This window comes from Miniopterus schreibersii (genome assembly GCF_964146895.1).
Source record: "Miniopterus schreibersii genome assembly, chromosome: X".
NCBI lineage: Eukaryota > Metazoa > Chordata > Mammalia > Chiroptera > Miniopteridae > Miniopterus > Miniopterus schreibersii.
The window spans coordinates 80,446,155-80,461,685 of record NC_138104.1 but is presented as its reverse complement, the minus strand read 5'-3'; the positions used below and the strand labels follow the sequence as shown (position 1 = coordinate 80,461,685).

At 38.7% G+C, this 15,531-nt stretch overlaps 1 protein-coding gene across 4 annotated transcripts in view; it reads right to left on the bottom strand.

Annotated features, from left to right (window-relative positions):
• The window catches only part of CASK (calcium/calmodulin dependent serine protein kinase), a 370,370-nt gene that overhangs the window by 66,059 nt on the left and 288,780 nt on the right, over positions 1-15,531 (bottom strand). For all 4 annotated transcript variants that reach the window (XM_081126670.1, XM_081126672.1, XM_081126671.1 and 1 more), the window contains exons 12-13: positions 3,767-3,844; positions 1,374-1,454 (exon numbers count right to left, since the gene is read on the bottom strand). In XM_081126670.1, the coding sequence (XP_080982796.1) occupies positions 1,374-1,454; positions 3,767-3,844 (159 nt within the window). The remainder of the gene's footprint in view (positions 1-1,373; positions 1,455-3,766; positions 3,845-15,531) is intronic.

Below are 15,531 nucleotides of genomic sequence, written 5' to 3'. Positions count from 1 at the left end.
TTGGGTGGGAGTTGGGGTGAACATGGCCATTGTTTCTTTCCAGTGGTCACTTTGCGGAAAAATTCTACTTCAATGGCTGGGTGAATGTTTTAAAGCACTGTGTCATATAGGACAATGCGTGCCAAAATGCACAGTAACTGATATGGTACACTTACACTGTTACTGTTATTTTATTATTTTTAAAAAATATATGTCTTTATTGATTTCAGAGAGAGGGAGGGAGAGGGAGAGAGAGAGAAACATCAATGATGAGAGTCACGGATCGGCTGCCTCCTGCACGCCCCCTGCTGGGGATCGAGCCCACAACCCGGGCATGTGTCCTGACTGGGAATCGAACCCCGATCTCCTGGATCCTGGATCGATGCTCAACCACCGAGCCACGCCCAGCCCGGGTACTGTTATTTTAAAAATATCACCTCATAGTAATAATAAGAACATACCTTTTAAGTCATATTTTCTCCCAAAGGGCAGTTACCTGGATTGTCCACTTTTCACATATATTCCACATATACCAGTGTGTCATGTTTCAAAAATGTTATATTTAACGTAAATTTCCATCTGTAATCATGCTTTTGAATTACAGTTAGATAGACAACTTGTGAACCTTCTTCTACAGAAAGGTATCTCATCTATCTTGAGTTCTGTTTAACTATTTAGCTTTATAATAACTGCCTAAATACAGATACTATCCCATTTATACAGTAGAAATGAATGAAGAAAAGCACTGTAAAGAGCTGTAACTCTTCCAATATATCACCTACGTTCAGAGAATTCTTTATGAGTGAACACTGACTCCAATTTGAGCTCTCTGTGGTTTAAGTAACATAAACAGCCCTAGCGACTTCAGGCTGTCCTGTCAGGAAGCAGATTCCTTGTCCGATGACTGCACAGTCTTTGAGGAGCCACCTCAAAAATAGCATCTTTATAACTGCGACACAGAGTAAACAAAAGAATCTTAATGTCGCTGGTATTACTTTGTAATGTAATTTTAACAGTCTGATATACGGATAAAAATGCATTTGATGAAGATGGCTGTTTCATGAGGACTGTTAAAAACTACTTTTTTAAAAAAAGGTGAAGGGGAGTAAGAGGTACAAACTTCTAGTTAAAGAATAAATAAGCCATGGGGACACAGTATACGGCACAGGGAATATGTTAATTATATCCTAATAACTCTGTACAGTGACAGATGGTTACTAGACTTCTTGTGGTGATCACAGCGTAAGGTACAAAAATGTCAAATCAGTCTGATGTACACCTGAAAGTAACATAATGCTGAATGCCAACTATACTTTAATAAAAAAAATTAAGAGTATTAAGAACTTCTTTTGAAAGTAAGGCTTCAGTTCCGTGGAAGTTTGATTATTACTTACCATGAAATGAGGTTGTGTTAAAATACGCTTTAGTTCCTTTGCATCATTGTTCTCAGGGTAACATGAAATTTCTTCCAATACCTAAAAAATAAAAAATAAGCACAATATATAATAGTGCAGACAAGAGTCAAGATTTAAAAAATAGAGAAGTCTTTTAAATTAAAAATTATGGATGAATTTTTATGGCAGCAAAACAATTATTTTGGAAAAAAATCCATCATTTTATTCAAAGGTTATTAATATATAAAAGAACTACATTGATGGCAATAAAAATTTAAAAATTGCTGTAATACTCCTTGCCTACATTATCCAACTCTAACCTAAAAGGTTATTGAAAAATATAAAATGGCAAGCCCACAACACATATTTATTACAAGTGTAAGTAACTTAATTAACTTAACGGTAAAATACCTCTGCAAACTTTTTTCCAAACTCACTATCAACATGAATCTATAATAAAAAGTTAATAACAGCTTTCTTTTACAGTAACGAAACTATAAATTCCTTTTAAAATGATTACAATGACATAGGCTCAAATAAAAACAATTTAAAGGAGAAACACAAGTAATTTTCTTTGCAGCCTGGCAGGATCAGAGTTAGTCTCCGCACTCATCTCCTCACACAGACAGAACCATCCTCTGCCAGTGGTTCCTGGATTCACTGACAGGGTGTCCAAGAGACTGATAATGATAATAATAATAATAATAAAATAATAATAATAAAACCCAAACGTTTCTCTTTGCACTCAAATTTTCTTCACTAATTCGTTGTTAACATTTTCTCTGCACAGGTAAAAATGATTGTTTTCAAATGGAATGGTTCTTCAAAAGCTCTCCCTTACCACCGAGATGGAGTTTACTCATTTAAAATTTGATCGTGATCTGAGCCCAGGGGAAAGCCTCTGCTGTCTTTCAGAGTAAACATACCGCTGTGATTCTTAACTGTAGATGGTTGGACTCAGGTTATACAAATTGCACTCAATTCCAAAAGCTGAGCTAATCGGGGGATTGCTTCAGCAGGACTGGATGTTGGGCCCGAAAGTCATCCATCCAGTAGGAACCTCTCACCTCACCCAGGAGGACTTAGTACTGGGGCAGGGAGGGATGTGGTGAGGTCACTGAGCCTAAGGCTTAGGTTTCAGCAGCATATCAAAGTGCTACTCAACCACATCAGGGGACAAACCGAAACTACAGGGTTTCTTTCTTATCTAAATGCATGTTTAACAAGTACTGGTTATGCTGGTAATTAATTTTGTTAATAATAATAAACCAGTTCTCCTTGCTGTATTTTATGCTTCGAGTTTCTCTACCAGAAAAGGAAAGGATGAAACCATATACTCTCTCTGGTGTCCTGCTATTCTCACAATCTATGTTTTTAAAAGCTGAGGGATGGTCTCCAAAGTCAGAGAGGCCCTCTTCTGGCTGGTGCCCTGACCAAGATGAGGGCAGGCCGCAAAGCCCCCCGTCCTAGGTCTTGTTTCTCAATGAATATACGATATTTTCCAGTATAGATCTTGTGTTTAACATCTGATAGGGAAGGAATTATGTCTTTCATATTCTTGCATTTAGTAATCTCACTTCATAAGAAAAAATTTTTTTTCAAATAGAAATGTTTATTTGCATAAAGACTTCTATAACATCAAAAAGTGAACCCCCCCCACTAGGTGTCTAACAAAGGAGGAATTGCTAATTCATTATAATTTAGTAATAACAAAGAAAAATGATGCCGTCATTAGAACTTATATTTATAAAGACCAATGAGAAACATGGAAAAGTGCTCATTATATAATGTTAGAAAAAAAAAAGATACGTTTTGACTGTGTATAAAAATTTATATTCAAATGGACAGTGACTGGAAAAGGATATGCAAATGAAAATTACTATGTTAGGGTGACAGGGTTGTGGATGAATTTTTATTTTCCAAACTTTCTACAGTATCATCTTACTATATTTAAAAAGTTTAAAAATGTCTGTGACAGATGTACATTAACCAACAACTTACAGAAATGACTCATCTCTGAACTTAGATGCTATAGATATTTAATTAACTTTCAAACATTACCACCTTAGAAAAGCGACTCAGATTTTCAGAGCATGTCTGTTTCTACCTAGTGCAGTAAAATAACTATTTTTCTTTAAAAAAGAGAAGCAGAATTGATATGTTGCCATGTTCAAGTTTACACAGCAGAACCAGAACTGGAAATCTAGGCAATGTTGCTCTGTGATATTTTTTCTTTTCTGTATGCAAATGCTCAGTGATAAACTTAGAAATACTAAATCTGAGTATAATGGTCCCCTTGTGATGCCAAGGAAACTGCCTCTTCCTGTACAGAAATGTTTTCAACAAAGGTAGCAAATATGCACCCAGATGCGTTTACAAAATTCATCACTTACCTCTTTGGCTCTCTGAACTGCATCACTAGGAGGATTCCTGATTTGTGGCGAAGACTTTGTGTTAATTTTGTCATAAAGCTAAAAGCAAAGGAGAAAATCCAATCAACATTCATCATTCTTTGCTAAAATTCAGACCTTCATATTTATTACTTCACTAAACAATATTTTCCTCTTAAAAAGGCAGGCTGATGATTTCAGTGGGATCTTCTGGTTAATCATCTTTTGTTCATTCAAGGAAACTTGTTGGAATATAACTCGTATGCGTATCTTTTAAAAAATACTGTTCAAAGAGATGGTCCAAAATCCTGTCAATGTGGTGACTGCCTTGTCATTTTAAATTCATCAATATCTCTGTAATCACTGTATTTTTTCCTCTGATAGAAGCAACATTTAATAAGATGAATACAGAGTAAAATGAAAGAACGCTTTCTGGCCAAGACACGACTGAAAGAATTTTCACAGAAATCTAAATCTTGGGAAAGGGCAAACCCAGCTCCTTCCAGGAAGGAATGTTCTCACAAAAGGTTTATGCTTGTTTTACTAGGGCTGTTCATTAACAGTATCAGTGCTGGCATCCTTAAACAGGAAATCAGGGACATAAACTTTTTTCCTTTTGAATTTGTAATGCACAGAGTAGGAGAAGACGTTGAAAGAATCTAAATATATTAAAAAACCCCACAAATCTAAATGATCCCAAAATTTAACTTTCTTGAGAAAATTACTTTGTTCCAGAAAAATCTCTATAGTGTAGAAATGCAATTGAAATATTAATTTCTATCGCAGATGAAATGTCTCATTCAACAGTCTGCTTTGTAAAGTAACAAGTTAAAAATGATCCTGGCTGGTCTGCCACTTCTATTTCCTAACTTCTCTAAAATATGTGGGGATTCTTTCGGGGGTTGGTTTTGTCCTTTCTTAACTCCTCCATGCTAGCTGAGAGGTCAACCTGCTTCTCACAATGGAAGGACCCATAAGTTAAAAAAACACGTTGAAAAATATGTAACACTTAAAAAGTAGACATAGTTATCACCTGACATGTCGGAATATTGACAATCAAACAAAATAAAAAAACCGCATGAAAAATAAAGATTTTAAAAACTCGAATACTACTGTATGAAAAAATACTTAATCAGAGGCTTCACAAGTTGACGGTACTATCACTCTATGAGGCCTATCTTCACCACAAAAATTTTGTCTTTTTCTTGACCAAGGCCTATTACTAGAACTACTTTCAAATTTCTCAACTATGATTAGTATATATTTCTATTTACACACTTAATAGATACACATTTGCTTTTACTCACAAAGCAACAAAAATCCCACAGCTCCAAGAATTGCACTCACTGTCACTGGAGACATTTTATTTTTGGTTCTGTCTTACTATGCCAAGTACGGTTCCCTAGGTCTTATGTCAGGGTGATTTCTTGAGGACTCGTAGCATAATCAGCTGGGGTGATTCTGAAGGCCCTGCTCCAAGGAAAGTGCTCAGACCAAAATTTCCTCTGCTCCTTTGGTCTGGCCTGGTCCAATTCATTACACATTCACCCAAAGTTCAATTTAACTAGTGGTGAGATGAGGGGGAGGTGGGATGCTTAATGTCAAAGGCAGATACAGTAGTAAGGAATTAAAAACAAAAAGGTCTTCTGTCTGAGGTAGGAGCACTGGGCTCTGCTCCTCCAGCTCCTAGGAGAGCACAGGACTGGAGCTCTCAAGGCAGGCACTGGACAGAATAGATAGTGTCCACGTGGCTACGAATAGATGGAAAATCTCAACTGTCTGCTCATTAACCAAAAAGGCAACTAAGATCCAAGGCAAGAAGGGGTGGGGAAGAAGCTTACATCAGTATCAGTGGGAAGAAGTGACCCTTTGCTGATTTGTCCATCCATCCATCCATCCATCCATCCATCCATCCATCCATCCATCCATCATTTATCCATCCAATATTTATTAAGGTCCTACTATGCACTAGGCAGTGGGGCTCTATTTACTAGAGTTAAAGATGAAAAAGATGAGAATTTTTGTCCTCAAAGGATTCACAAATTTCAAAGACATGTATAACCAATGGCCCAGAAACATATGACAGCTTGACCCCTTTGAGGACCTGAGAGTAGTTTGGTCTCCAGCAATATCAACTGGAAGGGAGTAGGGGACTATCTGGATGTAAATGCATGACATGCCGACCTTCACTTTCCCCCATCAACTTCTATGACTGTATTTTTGCCTTAGGGACTCAAAATATTTTAGGGATACCGTAACAAATACAAAGTATTTGAGAAATGTGGCAAAGCAAATGCAAAGTGAGAGGAGGAAATTTTGAATGTGATGTAACATTAAAGCGTTTAAAACAGTAGTGAGAAATATGCAGCTTTTCAACTTCTCATTCTTATGGGTCATGTTCATATTGTATGCTGCCTATGAGATGAAATTCAGAACTCAAAGTTCAAATTCAGGTAGAGTCAAAGTCTGAGGGCAACCGAGTCCATGACGTACAAAGAATATTCAGAATAATGTGATTTGGGACTTGACTGATTTGGACTTTTAGCTAAAGCCAAGAGCTAAGGTCAATAGGAAGTAAAAGTGGCACCAAGTGGGCTATGAAACTGCCAGACCATCCCCCTAGGGCTTGCTGAAAGGTGGCCAAAATTGTCCTTCCACATTCACCCCAGCACCCCACTCTGCCTATAGAGGTAGGAGCCTGGGATCTGTAGGAGTCATGAGGAGAGCAAGTATTTGATTTTCCCCTCTCCTTCTCGATGGGGAAGAAAGGAGAGGGAGTTGCCCCCTTCCCCATGCAAGTGAAGGATGGTGGATGCTCCAAAAGAACCATTCACACCAACTAGGAGAACTAGCAAGGAGAGCTCACTAGCTCAGTCTCTAGAGCAGGGGTGGGGGACCTTTTTTTCTGCCAAGGGCCATTTGAATATTTATAAGATCATTTGAGGGCCATACGAAATTATCAACTTAAAAATTTGCTATGAAAAAAGCTCCTAGATTTATTAAATTTCGAGTCCAGCCTGCGGTTGCCTTGGCAGGGCTGGATGTTCCCCACCCCTGCTCTAGAGGAATGCTTGCTGAGTTACAGCAACTTAGAAGGCCTGTCTTGGTGCACCGGGAAGGAGCCCCCCCCCGTGACAGAATCCTTGGGGCAGCTTGATATGTGGTATTTGGGGTCCCAATGAAAAGAGACTGCTGTCTGCCTTTTTCCTGGGTGGAGGCTGCCTGGGGGTAGGTAGGGTAGGCAGGGGGAGGCCAGTGATAGAGCCACCCACACTTGTATGCTGGGGAGAGAATGTGTGTTTCCCACAGTCACATCTCTGTCTCAGAAAGTAATCTGGCTGGAGCCATCCTGACGGAGCCCTGCCCGAGAGGGTGTCTGCACAGCACAAGAGGACCCAGAAGCAAGTAGCTGAGGAGTAACACCTGGGGGCAGAAGTAACCCAGGACAGAGCCAACATCTGGATGCCTGCCACACCAAGGGCATTACCAACCAAGAGGGCAATGGCTGTGTAAGGGACAAGTTTACAGAACCCCCTGTTTAGGTGCCTTTTTCTTTTCTCCACGATCAGACTCTTGAATTCTCTGACATTTCATAACAGCACTTGGCATGGGGCTGAGTATACATGTTTCTTCAAAAAATGAGTATCTGAACTGGTACACAGGAACTGTAAATAGATATTTAAAAAAAATTCAGAGGAACAAAAATAAACAGTGGGAAGAGTTATTTCTTAGCTTGTTTCTTTAGGAATCAGATACCATTTATCTTTAGTCCTGCTTGTGCAGTTAAACGATCTTCCTCAAAATTAAGGAATTATATTTTGACCGGATTTAATCCTTTTCTTTTTTTGTATGTTTCAAGTATGACTCACTTCATAAAATGTGTCAGGGTAAAAGAGATCTTAGATATTAACATGGTTCAACTCTTCCGCTTTAAGAAGGGCAAGGTGAGGTCCAGTGAGGTGAAGCTCAGGGTCCTGCAGCCACAGCAGCAGGGACAAAACCGTGGCCTCCTGATGTGATGTCCTTTCTCTCATACCAGACCTCTTCGGTGTATGTTATAATTCAGTAATACACGAAGTCTCGTGCCTTCAGGGAGATACTTTCAGCAAATATTTGGGGAAAGAACTGTAAAAAATGTCACTTATAGGCTGTAGGAAAAAAACTCACTAAATATGATTTAAAAGATATTAGCCAATCAACTACAAGCCTTGCCCTGTTAAAGAATGTTAGAATCCTAATCCTATTCTGGCCAGATGGTAAATATTTCAGGCGTTGAGGGCCATCTGAACTCTGTCACAGCTCCTCAACCCTGCCATGTATGTGAAGGCAGCCATTAACAATTCATAAATGAATGGTCATGGCTGTGTTACAATAAAACTTACAAGAACAGGTGGCTGGCTGGATTTGGCCTGAGAACTGTAGTTGACTGCGCTAGAAGCTTAAGTTCAAGATGGATTAAAATGTCAAAATATATTCCTTTTGCTATTTGCTTTTCTGAAATTTGAAGCTATCAAATGTGTTTGTAAAGCTGAAGTGTAGCAGGTGAGATGGAGGGAGGGAAGAATGTTAATAAATTATCCCTAGAGAGGAAACAAGAATGAATCTATTAGTTTTTTTCTTTCTAATGAGATTATAGCTACCTAACCTCAGCACTTTTTATTTTAAAAAAATGACCAAAAAGAGGAAATGTAAACAGCTGCAAAGGAAACAGACTGTTTCACAGTCTCGCACCCAGGCAGGCTGGTTCTCTGCCAGTTTCTGGCGCTGGGTCAGATACAACCACACACAGCTCCGTGGACATGCTTCATGTGCCTGCCTTGAGGAGCGTGAATGCAGTTCCATTAGGAGGCCACATTTGATATTTGAGATGGGCTGTTTTAAACAAAACAGAATAAAGGTGGTGGTAATACTAAATTCAACTCTCCTGAGACTGCACGTTCAAATACAAGGATGAAGGAATCAGTTAATATGTCTCTTTTAATTTACATTCAAAACACTAAATCATTTCATTTTTTTTACCATACTCCGTTATATCTCACTTCCTTCTGATTTCCAGTCCTCAAACAGAAGCCTTTGTTTTGCTCATAGTTTATACACAGCATTTAGCAAGGTCAACACTTAAAATGGAACGGTTGCCAGAGAATCTATAAAGTTACTGTCACTGGGTTATGTGTCCCACTAAGTTCTCAGCACAGAGAAAACCAAATGTAAGGACCAGAATGTATGTTAGTTGAGAAAGAGGATAACTTTTGCAACTAGACTGCACACATGGACCAAATGAGTGGGTCGGGAGACTTGCAGGAAACACTGAAGTTCAATGGCAGCCACCATTTGAGCACTTACTCCAGAGACAGCGAATAAGCTCCTCACTGGGGAAAAAGCCAAGTTTTCAAGGGTCAACTATTTTAGCTGCAAAATATGTAATGAAATGTGCCCGTGATCCTAGTAAGGCAGATGAGAATGGTGTTCTCGAGTTCACGCTGAGCAACAAATGGGAACTGAAATGACTTGCTCTGGAAACACACACTATGTAATAAGAGCTTTCTTTACATTTTCTTTGAAGAATCTGAGTGATTAGGAACAAAGTTCCAATGTCACATCAGTAAACCCAGCAGCTCAGCCATCAATATCCAACAGTATTTTTAAAAAATACATTTGCAACCTGGCAAAATGTTAGGGAAAGGAGATTTAATACTAAAATATAACTGATATTCAACGACTATGCTGGAGCTGATTTTCAGGAGAGATCGGAGAAAATCTTCTGAGATTTAAAACCTGTTTTCTTCCAGCTCAAGTTTATATATAAACTTGCTGTATCTTGGTTACAAATATGAAAACGCCCTTTCAAAGATCTTTGGCATCATTAAATATGACATATCCAAACTAGGAAAAGAGCAGTATATTTAACAGTGATCTAAAGATTGGGTGATGGGAAACTTAAGTGTGAAAGAAACACACTACAAAATTTAAAATGGCATTTTCAAAAATTTAAGGAGCCACAGTGAACTTTGGGAAGAACATATCTAATCTGTCCATCTTACAAATCTAAGAACAATTATGCATCACTGGGATAGCATGACTTACAAAAAGAATTTAAAATCACCTAGGGCACTTTTCTCTTATGGGATAAAAAAATGCCTATTCTATCAGCACTAAAAATTGTTTTTCCAAAAATTTATATTCTATAAATTTTTTTTGATTCGTAAGTAGAGCTTAATTGATTAGCATTAAAAAACCAGTTCTCCTATACAAGACAAGCTGATTTTTTGCTTTTGGGTGTTCAATGCATTTCTTAAAAAGTAAATAAAGTTTAAAGCATGGACAACGTGAATTGTTTTTCCTGGAAGCACTTGAATGAATGGATATTTGACAGATACCCCAAGCGCACGTCACGCAGGCGGACAATGACGGCGGTGCTGGCCTAGGCCTGCATTTGGGCACAGCAGTGAGTCGCTGCTAAAACCCAGGGTGCAGGACGTGCAGAAAATTCACTTGCAGGTTAGAATACCAACTCCACTCGGCTGCAAAGTAACCCTTGCTCCGGGGCCATCACCGTCAAATTATGACGTAGAGTTCTAAAACTTGGGGCAACTGAGGCAAGTCTGCCGGACAATCGCTTGTAAACGTGGTGACCAGTCAGTGCTCAGCCCCATGTGACACAGCTGTCCTTCCTGCGTCTAGTAGCCATGGACACCCCTGCAGAGAAGACCAGAAGGCACAGGACACCACTATCTTGAGCTCAAATCCTGAGAGCGCAGGGAGAGGACAGGGACCCTGCCCAGGGCCAAGCCGAGGCGAGGACTGTTCCCTGGAAGGTACTGCCACAAACTTGCTCTTGGCCGCTCTGTTTCCCGGGGGTGCAGGGGCTTGGGTTTCTTTTGGTGGCTTGCTGGAATGGTCAGGGTCAAGGCCACCCGGGCCGAGCTCCATGGCCTCTACCTGCTTGGCGTTTTCTTGTGGGTTTGGGGCCTGGCTCACGTGGTGAGCAGGAGGGTCAGGCTGCTCCTCCCCGGTGGGCTTTTCTGCACTGGGTCCCCGCTTGCCTCCTTTCTTTTCTTTAGCTGGTACAGCAGGATGGCCTCCTCGATGCTGTGGTCGCTCCTGGAGTTGGACGCCTAAGGCCCCAGGGCCGAGCTCTTGACTTCCTGTCCCCTCAACCTGAGGGAGTCCCGGGAGGGGTCCGGGGTGCCTTCTCCCTGCCACCACTCCCCACACCCTTATAAAATTAAAAAAATAAATAAATTTAACTTAAAAACAAACAAACAAACAAAACTGAAGAAGCACCCAAAGATTAGTCCTGCAGATGCCTCGCCATCTGGATGGAGATGACACGCTCCATTCATTTGAAGAATGTACTTCCATTTAATTTGTACATTATTTTTCATAATTTTTACCACGTTTTAACTTTCCCTCTGAAAGTTCAGAACACATGTAAACAGTGAAATTTTATAAATCTTAAACATGTTTCTCACATTTTAAAAAAGGGCATCAAATCCACAAATCTAGTGACCGTCATAAAGTAGAAGTCCCACTCTGGAATTTAGATTTTCCCTGGAGAAAGGCTCGGGGCTGCTACCTATATTATGGCCCAGCTTATATTGGGCACCTCGAGTTAGAAATGGATATCTGATGTACTGTATATTGTATTTAGTGGCCAATAAGAATGTTCCTGGAAGCCCTTGAATTAGAAATCCCAGAGAAGCGTTAACCTAAGAGTATAGCAGTGAAATGCTAGCTTAAATGAAGCTTCAGAAAATCACGATGGAGTATATATCCTTACTTGAAGTCTTCTTAAAAAAAGACCCAGCTGACTTAGTAATATGCTACTCTAACTAAATCCATGATGAGTTTTCTTCTGACAGCAAAGAGGAAACTGAAAAATCAGTATATCTGGGTCAACTGAAGATTTCCTGAAAGAGTTGTAAAATACTTTGGATCTTACAGTGAAAGTACCCCTAAGGAGGCCCTTGTTTGGCTTAGGTCTTATTTGTCTGTATAGACTTCGTTTTGTTTCAATCCCATGAGAACATTGCACTTACAAGGATTTAGTTTTGAATTCAAGAAACTAAGACTCGCTTGACCTTCTAGTTCAATCTAAAAAGTCCGTCTCTTTGGCGGACTAACAGTGTAGGCCACTGTGGCGGATTTCTGGCCATTTCACAGCTCTTTCTGAGAAATTCAAACACTGGTGTCAGATGACCTGCCTTGGACTGTTCTCTGGGCCTTTTTTTTCACTTGGCAAATAGCTCTAAAATTGAGTCCTGTAAGAAACAAATCATAATGCCTACTCTTGAGCAAGCAAAAGAAGCATGAGGAAAAACAAGCCTATGTAGATGATATGGCTTTATTTTGCTTTTAATCAAATCTTCTGAAACAGTGCACTTTTGAATACCAGATCTAAGAGTTCGCCCAATTGTGACAAATTTCACTATGATACAAATTTATTTTCCATTTTAAAAAGACACTAAAAACATTGTTAAAAAGTGTTAAAAACCTCATTTCCTAATGTGCTTTACATATTGAAGCATCCACAATAATACTTAAATGATATTTATACTAAATGAATTTGCTATTAGTAATTTGCCGCTTTAAAAGAAAACATTTATATTATGTATGTCACATACTATTTTATTTAATAACTGATGCAATACAATGATTCTTGACTTACGAGATGCCCTCTATTTTGCATAAGTAAACACAAAGGTTTGTACAAGTAGATGTAGCAAAAATGAATTCCTGTTGTGGGAAGTTAAAAAAGCACAAAACAAAGACAGTCCTGCAAAAGTGGTTTTATGAGATAACGTTTGAAGGGCCACAAAGAGAAGGAGCAGCTATGTTCCTGGACTGTGAATGTTGAAGCCAACACCATCGAATGCTTTTCAAATGAGCGAATCACATTCCTTTTGGGGAGGGGGATCTTTCCTTTCCCTGAGAACAGCATGAAGAAGAATCAGTGCTTGCTGCACTTTGAAGGCTTTTGAACATTCCTTTGCCTTCTGGTAAAGTTTTCTGTGGTGTCATAAAAGAGAATGGCACTCACTGGGAAACACTGGTACCGGGGACAAGTGGGTTCATTATTTTTGGTATTTTAGAATGAATTCCAATCCTTGTTTTTAAGAATTAATTCATCTGAATAAGGTAACTAGAGGGACTCCTGTAATTAATAATACTTTCAGTGAAAAATCACGCATTCCTTTCACAAATATGTATAACCTAGGAGCTAACTTGGAGCCCAGCTAGAACAATTGCCTGGGGATGGAATTAAGGCTAAATTCCCTACTACCAGACAGCTTTATTTGGAGAACTTGTTTTTTCCCTATTATATAATTATCTACCATAAAACATTGCTATTAGGTAAATGGATAAACAAAATGTGGTATGTACATACAATGAAATATTTTTCAGCCTTTAAAAGGAAGGAAATTCTGACGCAGGCTACAACATGGATGAACCTTGTGCACATTATATTAGGTGAAATAAGCCAGACACGAAAGAACAAATTTGGTGTGATTCCACTTATACTGTGAGGTCTCTACATTAGTCAAATTCAGTGAGACAGAAAGTAGAATAGAGGCTTCCGGAGGTAAGGAAATAGTGGGTTGTGGTTTAATGGGTACAGAGTTCCCGTTGGGGAAGCTGAAGAAAGTTCTGGAGATGTGATGGCTGCGTAACAATGGGAATGTAATGAACGCCACTGAACTGTACAGTTGAAAATGGTTAAGAGGGTAAACTTTATGTTATGTATATTTTCCCACAGTAAAAAGACAAAAATTAATATTATATGGAAAAATCTGGAAAAAAGCTGTGAACTCTGGGAAATGACAGATAAGTATTTGAATGAAGAAGAAATGAACTAAAAGAATAAGCTAAAGCATGCCTCTCTGAGAAGACACCTCCTCTCACTGAAAAAGACATAAAATTATGTAATTCATAATGTTTTTAAACAAAAAAGACAATCTGGATTTCTTCCACAAGGCACAACTATACATTGGTTAATAAAACAGTCCTTGGGAGAAAAAAAACAAATTTAGCATTTTAAAGCCAGTTAACAGTAAAATGTTAGCCATAAAGCTAAATATCGAGATGGGGAAATCAGTGCAATGTCCCTGTGAAATCTACTGGGATGATCCCTTCAGTGGGCTTTGTGGGCACTGCAGAGGGCAGGCAGCTTGGGTTTGCAGGACTGATGTTAGGACACAGGGACAATGCCCGGAGACACTGGAAAGTGACATTATAGTGGGAGCAATGAGTTGATTGCAAATGACATTATGGGGTTCACAGTACACTAGAACCCACAGTACGTGGAAGAAACTTCTAACAGTGCTTTACTTTAAGAAGACAAAAAAGGTAAAATAGGTTTTCTTAAATAAAAAGAAAACATATTACTTTTCATTTTTTCACTTTTAAAAGCTTTATGGAGGTATCATTTATAAATTGTACAACTCACCCATGTCCAGATCTCCAGTATAATGCTAAGCAGAGGTGGCAGGAGTGGACAGTCCTCGTTTCCGCTTGTATTAGTTATTTATTGTTGCTTATCAAATGACCAGGTACCTTAGTAGCTTTTTTGGGCTACGTCTATTGCTATCTACATTTAAAATGAAGAAATAACTACTTTTAAAATATTCATGATAAATCATATTTCTAGCTCTCTTTATCCTAGGAATTTTGTTTTACGTGGTACTTTTCTTACACTAATACTTCGATACACTGATGGAAACAGATATGGGGGCTTTTGCCCATCCAGTTAGTAATAGTGGAATGAGAGACCCCAATACCCAAAGTGAGCAGCAGAGCACTTCAATCTCCAGCCCCAGGGGTCAGTAGCACAAGAGCCACCACCACTGGCCCGTTGCCCAGCTGGTTTCATATTTGCTGAAGCTCATTCTTAAGACAGAATGGGACCCTGAGAAGGTACCAGTAGCTCAGCCTTTGAAGGTCCTCAGATAGGCCTTCTTATTCCAGACATTTAAGTGCGAACTGACTGGACTATAAATTCATGGGAAACTTCGCTTTGGCATTTCCTGACTGGTAATCTATTTAAACGTCCAAATTTAACAGTGTAGTAAGTTATTTCTCAGACCCCAAATTGCTCAAAAACATCAAATTACTGCAGAAGTTCTTTTAGAAAACTTCCAAGTTCTAAAAATATGCTGTTCCCAAATATGACTACTAATTTAAAATCATCTCAAAAAAAGCAAACTAGTAAATCAAGAGTTGTAGTTTTCCAGTACCAACTCCAGGTCAGATAGAAAAAAATCTCTAACTCTAACTCTCCCCAAACAGTAAAAAATTTAAGATGTCAATAGTACAAAATATGGAGGATTCCAGACGCCAGTTTATTTCTAATGCAATATTTGAAAATATTACTTGATCTATTATGAAAATCTACTTATAAATTAATATAAAACTGCTAAATTAAGTGTCTGTTGCCATTAGTTTTTGCTTTATTAACCTAATAACTAGTTATATTTTCAGAAAACATAATTTTAGGACTTCCCACGAAAATAATCTTCAATAGGTGGGGTGTCATATTTACTATGAAAACAGCAGTATGCAATAAATGCTAACAGCTGTTCGGAGGTATGACAGATGGTGGGTGAATGTTTAAAACTCAGTTGTGAGAGTTTGGCAGAGAGAGATAAATGTGTCACTTAACAATGTTTTATAACACTGTTGACTTACAAAATAAACATTTATTCCGTAATAGGAACATTTCTACAAGACATTGAGAAGAATGAGAACCACCACCGAATAAAATCTGCAAA